This window comes from Poromitra crassiceps, assembly GCF_964638095.1.
Source record: "Poromitra crassiceps genome assembly, contig: HAP1_SCAFFOLD_359, whole genome shotgun sequence".
NCBI lineage: Eukaryota > Metazoa > Chordata > Actinopteri > Beryciformes > Melamphaidae > Poromitra > Poromitra crassiceps.
In genome coordinates, this window is record NW_028152045.1 from 177,501 (window position 1) to 187,500 (window position 10,000).

A 10,000-nucleotide genomic window follows, 5' to 3' on the forward strand; every position below is an offset into this window, starting at 1 on the left:
TGATTTATATGATAGAGAATTCCCCCATAGGGAATTCATCAGGAGTCATGACAGCAACTGAGGGTGACAGCACATAGGTGAGTTAGGTTACAACACACCAAGATACATGGGAACTACTACTTCAGTTAGCCTAAGTGATTGGCCAGCAGGAAAAATGAGGGAAATGAGCTGATTGGGTATGGGCCAGAGAGGGAAACCGTGGGAGACAGTGATAGGACAAGGAATGAAGGGGCATGTGTAGCTGAGTCAATGTTGTCCATGTTATTTTTTATTTTGTGAACATTCTCAAAACGTCTGTAAGTTATTTTCTGTTACAAGATAGTTTTTCTGTCAATATCACAAAGTGAGCATATATATAGTTCCGTTTTACCTCTTGTAGCAGGGGGGGGGGGGGGGGGCGTAATTAGCGTGACACCAGAACGCAACACACAAGTGACGTTGTCGCCTTCTTGAGCTTATTGTGTTTATTCTTATATCTGGCAGCAGGATAACAACATGTCTGACTCTGAGATTTTAATCAAATGAAGTCTGGGAATATTTGTCCTTTCATTGTGTATCAACACTTTTTCATCTTTAATTTTGAAATCCAATTAAGGAAGTTATCAACAAAGGAGCCAGTAACACAAGCCCACGGTTCTCTTTCCCTGTGTGTGTGTGTGTGTGTGTGTGTGTGTGTGTGTGTGTGTGTGTGTGTGTGTGTGTGTGTGTGTGTGTGTGTGTGTGTGTGTGTGTGTGTGTGTGTGTGTGTGCGTGTGTGTGTGTGTACATGAGGACAAATAGAACGGCCGTAAATGGCAAAGAGTTTTTATTATATTTCAGAATGACAAATAGTTCTGGACATTAATTTTTTGTTTCAATACACAAGCAAATCTGTATGGTATTAGCTAGATGAAACAAAATAAAATAATTTGTACACGTATATTTTACAATGCATACCCTACTGTAGCTTCTCACTGGCTAAAGCAATATGCATTATGCAGGAAGGTAAACAGTTGGGTAACATAAAAATAATATCAGTTAACAATATGCACCAAAGACTATGAAGTAAATGGCTTATTTTCAACCGAAAATAGTAATATATCGCAGCAGCATTTTCACATCAAACTCACCCTCAACAGTGCAGACGGCAATGTGAGGGGGAGAGGGGCGGGGGCTACGGAAACTCAGGAGGTACAGAACGCGATGTGCAAAAAGGCAATTTCCACAGCAAACACTAGATTCAGTAGACAAAAATAACTCCTAAAGATAAAATTCACACAATACTTGACAGGACCATTAAATGATAAATAAAAGGGACATAAATAAATTTGAAATAATAAATAATAAAGTGCATTTTTAACTCTGTTACATCTTTACAGCTCTGCCTTCTGATTGGAGGAAGTCAGACTGTCTTTACAGCTCTGCCTTCTGATTGGAGGAAGTCAGTCTGTATTTTTACAGCTCTGCCTTCTGATTCTCATTGGTTTCAATGCAGCATAGCAGCCATGTTTTTAACAGTTTGCTGAGCCACACGCTGAAAGTTCATATTTATTAACAGCATCATCTGCGACCTAATGCTCTTCGCTCTACTCTCCTCTTCTCTGATATTCTCTTCTCTCTCCTCTGATCTTCTCTCCACTCTCATCTCTTCTCGACCTCCTGAATGCTGCTAGATTAAAATGATGCTCAGTGGATTCAGATGTTGGGAATTGTGAGAAAATAGCTCCATCTGCTGGCCAGAGTCGAATATTGCTGAATATAACTGCAGCATCACTGAACTCTACTGCATATCACTGTGTTGAAACAGAGTTGTGATGCAGCAGTTTCATTTTGGAGACAAAGCGCATTATTTAACATGGAGTGTTTGATGATGTTTCTGATCTGAATCATTTTACCCTTTCAGCACTTGAAATTTTCATTTGAATGAAAAGAGAATTACAATGAGTTTAGTGAGTTTTTTTTTTTTTTTTTTTTTTTACAAGATGACAATAATATTAATATTGCTATTGGATTAAAAACAACAAATGTTGCTATGTTGCTCCTATGGGATTTGCATAAATGGTTAAGTACAGTGTGGTACCCCATAATTAGCCTATAAGTACATGATGGCTTCATGCGCCAGTGAGCAGCCTCCGTCCGAATGCATGGGTGGGCGTGGCTCGTCCCCTATCCAGTTCTTTTAATACATCCATGGATAAAACCATGGACTGTATCCCTCCTGGGTACATCTCAAACAGGCCCCTCCCCTCCCCCACTTCTGACCAATCACAGAAAAACAACGAGGCGACGAGGAGGGGCAGCAGAGGTGTAGGTGTTTATTTTTTTCCACTATTACTCAAGTTTGGTCTAATATGAATTAATGGATTAAAGCAGCTACGAGCAACTTTTTCGATTGTTATTAAACAGTATAATTACAATATTGATGCATCACATCTTACCTATAATAGTAGCTGAGACCAAAGCTGTGTGGATCAGAGATTGCTCCCTTAGATTATTATTAAGTCTGTGTCTGTCTAAACTCGCGTCAACAGGGGGCTCTCTCTCTCTCTCTCTTACCGCCGGACCGGCTAAACCCGGAAGTGAAACGCAGCTGCCTGCCTACCCCGTTCGCGCTGCCTAGCAACGCAGCATAAACAATGTGAATGCCACGCATACTCTCGCGAACATCTCTCGTTATATTCTAACAGGTTTTTTGGAAGTTATTTTGTGGTTATGCCCTAAGTGGCTGCTGCAAACCGTTTCATTTCACTTCCTGAACTTCCCTGGCCACAGACAGACTAACACTGGCCGATTCACTCGGGCTTCAAGCGAGACTACTCTGCGTTGGTCTCGTCGACTATTAGAGGTAAGATGTGATGCATTGATATTAAATTTATACTGTTTAATAACAATCGAAAAAGTTGCTCGTAGCTGCTTTAAATCTAGCATTGATAATGTACACAAATTTAAATATTGGAAAACATAACCCTGTTTAATAGCTTTTATGGCAGATAATTTTATAGTAGGCTCATAGGCCACGCCCCCTTTTAGGGGGAAAACCCTAAAAGACTGTACAAGAAGCTGAAAACACTTCAAACAAATTATTTAAATCAATATCGATATGCCGAAGAGTTGGTTTCACTAACAATAAATCAAAAACCCTGTATCGATCCATCTATCTATATATATAAAACACTTCTTTAATAACATGGAGGCCAGACGTCTGTATGATAAAACTGTATTTGAAGGTTGACCCAGCTCATACTTATTTACAGCATGTAAATAACATTTGGCCATTCTGACGCCTCAGAGGTGGAACTTGCGACCTGTGCGGTGCGTCACCACACCTGTGCGGTGCGTCACCACACCTGTGCGGTGCGTCACCACACCTGTGCGTGTGCGTCACCACACTGCTTGCAGATAAAAGTCGGTCGTTAGAAACCCCAGGAAGTCCAAAAGACAGGGGTCAAGGTTTCTGTCGTAGCTCACAGCCTGCACTCAGCCGACACGTTGGGAAAAATAATTTCCCACTTCAAAATGCAAAACGCCAGTCAGAGGTCAGAGGTCAGGGCTTCCAAAGCAGGTCACACACCAGGGCCATGTGGTCAGAGGGGTGAGCCACGCTGGGCAGCGCCTGGTGGGTGGTCACCTCCTGGTGGCTTGGCAGAGGAATCACCTGCTCAACCTACACAAACGCACACACACGCACGCACGCACACACACACACACACACACACACTTACTTCACTATTTTCTGACATTTTATAGACCAATCGGCTAATCGAGAAAATAATCGACAGATTATTCGACAATGAAAATAATGGTTAGTTGTGGACCTACAAACTGCTCTCCAATTCTAGTAGTGGGATTAGTATTCATATTATCATCATCATCATCACCTCCATCCTGTCCGGCTGTATGAAGATCCAGTCCAGACAGCCGTGGAATCCGCCCACATAGTTGGTGTAGGCTGGCTGCCCGCAGGCACTCAGCAGGGGGGCGAGGGGCGAGGACAGCTGCAGCCCGCACGCCTCCTCCGCTCCGGCTCCGCTCCAGTCCGGGTGTTCCTCCGAAACCACAGCCTCACTGACCAAGTGCAGCACACCTGGGGGTGGGGGGAGCATGAGAGAGAGACAGGTAAAGAAGGAGGAGAGAGACAGACAGGTAAAGAGGGAGGAGAGACAGAGACAGGTAAAGCTCTTTCGCTTTAGACATTCAGATATCACATGGACCCGTCCTGAACCAACCTATCTTCTTACCCTTCTTCAAAAACAAAACAAAACTAATGCTACTTATTTCTATGAAGGCTTAGCTGATGAAGACTGTAATGCACAGCTGGTGTCACTACTGTTGACAAACTGCACCAATGGTAAGGCTGCGATCACACAGGACCAGGCGCTGTGGCGAAGAAGCCAGTCCTCCCAATCATTTTAATGAGGGTAGTGCGTTTAGGCTGCAGGGGGCGCCGCAGGGGATGCCAAAAATACCGCAGCTGTCTTGCCGCGAAGAGTGGAAACAGAATCAACTTTTGGAGAAACGCAACCCGACTTCGCGCTGCGGTGGCCAATCACGTAGCCGGCGATCAGACCGGAAGACGCCGACGGGAAGAAGAACCTTGTTTACCATGTAGCATTATAGCATGTAGCTGTTTACTATGTAGCATTGTAGCATGTAGCTGTTTACCAAGCAACTGTGAAGATGGAAGAGAGAGAGTCTCGCCGTAGCCAGCCGTAGATAGATATACATCTGGTGCACGCCCGCCCCGCGTCAGTTTTTCCTACCTGTATAACTGTTGGTGTTCTATGAAAACATACTGTAGCCTACATGCGCGCACGCTGCATGAGCACACGTCACCATTTGAGTGTTAATTTTGTCAGCTATTTTTTTATGTAGTTTTACTCTTTGATTTGATTTGATTTATTTATTTAGATGGGACAATGCAAAATTAATGAACACAATAACCATGGAACAGATAAAAACATCTGGAACATAATAAAAGTGTAAAAATCGCCGGATTTAGCACAAGGCTAGTTTCCATCCCTTGTCCCCGAAACATAAAACACAAAAACATAAAAACAGAATATATAAAACAACAAAACATAGGCATCAAAGTGCTTTACACCCGTAAAACAAGTATACATGTGCAAAACAGCAAAACACAAACAGCAGTAATACACTCAAAAAACACAACAGTATACATTAAAAAGAAGAAAATAAAAAAATAAAAAAATAAAAAAAAGTTCAGAAATTGACCTTTTTACCTGTGGCCACAAGACTGGTGGCTTTTCAGCCATTCCTTCAGTGAACCCTTAACTCTTAGTCCTGTGTCAAATGTCCTTGTTAGTTTTTATCATATTTAGTCAACCTCATCCTGTTTTTATTTAGTCAAGTTTTAGACGACTAAAAGTCTGAGTATTTTAGTCTCATCTTAGTCAAAGAAAACTATTATAACTCATTGGGAAGATCTAGTAATCTGTTATTATGGGGGCGTCCAGGTAGTTGAGTTATGGGTGGGGGGTTAGCTGAGTTAGGGGTGGGGTTACCTGAGTTAGGGGTGGAGTTAAAGTCACCACAGAAGAGCAGAGGAGCTCCAGGTGCCACCTCACTGATCACATGACTCAGGTGTTGCAGAGCGACGCCCATCTGGATCAAGCGGACATTCCCCCCTATACAGAAAGCAAACTTAGTTTCCAGAACTTTATTCTTACATTCAGTGCAGAGAACAGCAAACTACGGTGACAGATGTGAAGGCCTGTGACAGCTGAGTTTGTCAGAGAGCTGTGCTACCTTTAGGGTGCCAGTAGAGATGGGTGTTGGCCACACAGATCTTCCTAGGTGGCTCATTCAGGTCCTCAAACACACTCACCTACAGAGAAATCACAGTCATGGATTATTATCTGATATTTCAAAATATAAATTCACAAAAGCTGGCCAGGTACTGGAAATCACAGCTAGCCTGCTGCAAGAAAATTCGATGTAAATTTTGACGTGCTGATCTTATTGTTGGAACAATGCCGACATAACACATCCAGTGTTTCACATGTATTATTATGGAACCCATAATAACGCGCCCTGTGCCCGCCTACGCAGCAGTCAAGCGCTGGGATTGGCCTGGAGCGAGCCAATACGCCCACATTTTTGACAGCTCAGGCTTCACACTAACCTCGCATCACCAGAGCCTCTCTCAAAGGAGAAGGCTCACACAGCGCAAATCTCCCGCACCCTCTGCATCCACGCGTCATATAATCAATCAATTATGGTCCCATGCGTTCCTTTATCGCAAAATAACTGGGATGTGGAGGCTAAATGACATCACATCCGTTTTGTTAGCGTTCCATTGGCAGAAAACTTGAGCTGGGAAGTTCACTGTTCATTGGTCAGATCCAGTCGCTAGCCAGGCTAGCCATTGTTAGCAATAACAGTCGATAACAAGGCATTTCATGGCATTTTGAGCATACAAACACTGCAGCAACATGTCCACACAGATAGAAGTCAGGCAGTGCTGTGTGTACAGCTGATTTAGTGAGACACAAACAAAACAGAAGTGCTAAACAACATTACTACGATGATAACTACTGTTGTTGCGCGGCGCAGCCATCTTGGATTTTTGAGGTCGGGGCTACTGAGGCTCCTACGAGTTTGGAATGGGAAATACCAGCTCTGGTGACGTCACCGTCCCAGCTCATGATGACCTTTGAAGTCGTAAGATTACCAGTTACCAGTTATAAAGGAATGCACGATTAATGTAACATGCGAACGCTAACGTGGCTTCATTGGATCAATATCGCTCGATTCTGGTCTTGGTCTTGATTCTGAGCTTTAAAGCCGTACCTGCAGAGCGGTGGACCTCTTCAGGATCTTGTCAGTCAGGACGGGGTTAACAGAAACTCTCCGCAGCAGCTCAGAGTGGATGGGGTCAGAGGTCAGCGCCTCGCTCAGTGCGATGTCATGACGGCTCAACAGCCTCAGCTTACACCTGTAAGCAAAACTCAGTTAGAGCACCTGAGTTCTGGAGTTATGGGCTAGAGGAGCAGGTACTGGGTTATTATGGGCTGGATTTGAATGTGAAGCAAGAACAAAACAGGATCTAAATGAGATACACGGAGAGTTGGACTAATCAATATGGTGATGTTTGCTCCTCAGGCGTGCTGACTCGGGCAGACCTGCGGTAGAAAGTGGCCAGTCCCTCATGCTGCTTCTCTTTGACCCGGAAAACGCCGTCCAGCCCGTAGGCGTCAAGCGCCGGCCCCAGGCTGTCAAGGAACACTCCTACAGGGGCCAGAGAGGGCCAAAAAACATGAGATAAAAACATACATTACATCTCCATTTGAAAAGGTAACATCCAGCACTAGTGTTGAAGTACTCGAGACTGGTCTTGGTCTCAAGACCACATTTTGATTGTTGTTGTTTGGATTCTTTTGTTGTTAACAGAGCAATGGTGTACAGGTTACGGCATCATTATTCGTCATGGTCATGAAACCGGTCCCGCATCGGTCTGGTCTTGGTCTTGGTCCCGGTCCCCAAATGTTTCTGCTACAGTAAACAGAGCTGAGCGGCTGGATGCAGTTACTCGGTCGGCCATGTTTTCTACTTTGAAAAGAGTCTCAATTGACCCAGAATTCATTGTACCCTAGTCCTGCTTAAGATAGTCAAGAACTAAACTGCTTTGTGCAACAGAGGAATTGAGATGTCTATCTGAAGTCTGACTATTTGTTCTATCTAAGCCATAATCAAAGTCTATCTTTGTGAAACCGGTCAGTCCCTCAAAATCTTTCTAAAGATGCTCAACAATCATAGAGGGAGAAATCCATCGCAGAGAGGAGAGGGGAGCCAATAATTATGGTCTATAATTTCATTATCTGAATAACACATGATATCTTTAATGATGTATTAAATAGTGTCCAGTCTACCGTTGTCCACTTCCTGCAGACAGATGATGTCAGCATTGTATCCTGCCAGCTCCTTCTTAATCAGGTTCTGTCGGTAGTCCAGCTCCAGGGCGTAGGGGGCGCAGTAGGGGTACAGCACCGTCTTGGACAGCTCCGTCTGGGCGTAGACGTCAGCCAGGATGTTGTAGGACACCGCCCTGACCGCCGACTCCGGCCCTTTAAGAGTGTACACGTGTCGGTCGTCGAACATGCACGCTCCCGGCCCCGCCTCCACGGCGCCTGTGGAGACTAGCTCCTTGGGCAGCCCGCGGCGTTTTCCATCTTTGGGCGTGCAGCGAAGTTTGAGCCTGGAGCCGATCTCCTGATTGGATGGGATGTAGACACGCCCACTTCCTGCCTCCATCCAACCACCTTCCTGACATGCGACGTCCCCGCCGGCTTCAGGGCTAGGAGCAGAACAACATGGAGGGGTCTATCAGCATCATAACTACACTTGTATTACACCTACCTAATGCTGCATTTGTTTATGTTCAGAGGTGGGAAGTGGGAAACGCTCTTCTGGTCAGTTACCTTGTTGTGTTTGGAGCATAGGTTCTTCTGGTCAGTTACCTTGTTGTGTTTGGAGCATAGGTTCTTCTGGTCAGTTACCTTGTGTTTGGTTGCATAGGTTCTTCTGGTCAGTTACCTTGTTGTGTTTGGGGCATAGGTTCTTCTGGTCAGTTACCTTGTTGTGTTTGGGGCATAGGTTCTTCTGGTCAGTTACCTTGTTATGTTTGGGGCATAGGTTCTTCTGGTCAAGTTACCTTGTTGTGTTTAGGGCATAGGTTCTTCTGGTCAGTTACCTTGTTGTGTTTGGGGCATAGGTTCTTCTGGTCAGTTACCTTGTTGTGTTTGGGGCGTAGGTTCTTCTGGTCAGTTACCTTGTTATGTTTGGGACATAGGTTCTTCTGGTCAGTTACGTTGTTGTGTTTGGGGCATAGGTTCTTCTGGTCAGTTACCTTGTTGTGTTTGGGGCATAGGTTCTTCTGGTCAGTTACCTTGTTATGTTTGGGGCATAGGTTATTTTGGTCAAGTTACCTTGTTGTGTTTAGGGCATAGGTTCTTCTGGTCAGTTACCTTGTTGTGTTTGGTTGCATAGGTTCTTCTGGTCAGTTACCTTGTTGTGTTTGGTTGCATAGGTTCTTATGGTCAGTTACCTTGTTGTGTTTGGGGCATAGGTTCTTCTGGTCAGTTACCTTGTTATGTTTGGGGCATAGGTTCTTCTGGTCAAGTTACCTTGTTGTGTTTAGGGCATAGGTTCTTCTGGTCAGTTACCTTGTGTTTGGGGCATAGGTTCTTCTGGTCAGTTACCTTGTTATGTTTGGGACATACTGTAGGTTCTTCTGGTCAGTTACCTTGTTGTGTTTGGGGCATGTTCTTTGAACCAGGTGAACTCAGAGTCTTGGAGGCTGCCAAACTCCACCTCCAGCTTGGGGCAGACAGGGAAACCGGCCAGCAGGGAGCCAGGTAGGGAGGCGGTAGTGAAAGTGGGCGCGTTCCTCTGCACAGAGTATTTAACATCTCCCACATGCAGCACCGCCCCGTCCTGCCATGGGGGGGGGGGGGGGGGGGACAAAATATCAAAATATTGACATGTAGTGGTACTACATGTCCACTTTGTAGTACATTGTTTCATCTCAGTTGTACCACAATGCAGTGAATAAATAAATATGTAATTCCTGCTTTATTCCTTTTTAGGGGTAGTTTTTCTTCTTCAGTTACACAGCTATCGTGATGCATCGCTGATTAATTGTCTTGCAATGTATGGAGTATCGCTGTACTATCGTTATCGTGGGTAATGTATGGTGATAGCATGGTATGGTGAGTTCCTCTGTGATGCCGGGCCTACCTGCCATGCCTCTGCGTTCAGCAGCTCGTCCGGCACCGCGGCCCCGTCGTAAAGCAGCCGGACTGGGACCGCGGGGTCCGGCCCCGCCTCACACGACTGCTGCCCACGCTTCTTCTTGGACTTCTTGGTCTTTCCTGCTAAAGGGAAATTGAAACTTAGTAACACGTGTTTTTTCCATTGTGAATCAGTGCAGTCTTTTCTTTGATGTAACAGGTGGCTGTTTCCGGTCATGTAAAAAAAGATACGATGAACAGTTAACCTAGCC

General features: G+C 44.9%; 1 protein-coding gene across 1 annotated transcript in view; it reads right to left on the reverse strand.

The window, feature by feature from the left end:
- Positions 1-1,895: 1,895 nt before the first annotated feature.
- The window catches only part of LOC310771109 (2',5'-phosphodiesterase 12-like), a 10,861-nt gene continuing 2,756 nt past the window's right edge, over positions 1,896-10,000 (reverse strand). Inside the window, exons 4-12 of the mRNA XM_083663779.1 lie at positions 9,736-9,869; positions 9,242-9,432; positions 7,869-8,293; positions 7,122-7,227; positions 6,790-6,934; positions 5,746-5,824; positions 5,502-5,624; positions 3,858-4,063; positions 1,896-3,643 (exon numbers count right to left, since the gene is read on the reverse strand). Coding sequence (XP_083519905.1) covers positions 3,524-3,643; positions 3,858-4,063; positions 5,502-5,624; positions 5,746-5,824; positions 6,790-6,934; positions 7,122-7,227; positions 7,869-8,293; positions 9,242-9,432; positions 9,736-9,869 — 1,529 coding nt within the window. The 3' untranslated portion in view covers positions 1,896-3,523. The remainder of the gene's footprint in view (positions 3,644-3,857; positions 4,064-5,501; positions 5,625-5,745; positions 5,825-6,789; positions 6,935-7,121; positions 7,228-7,868; positions 8,294-9,241; positions 9,433-9,735; positions 9,870-10,000) is intronic.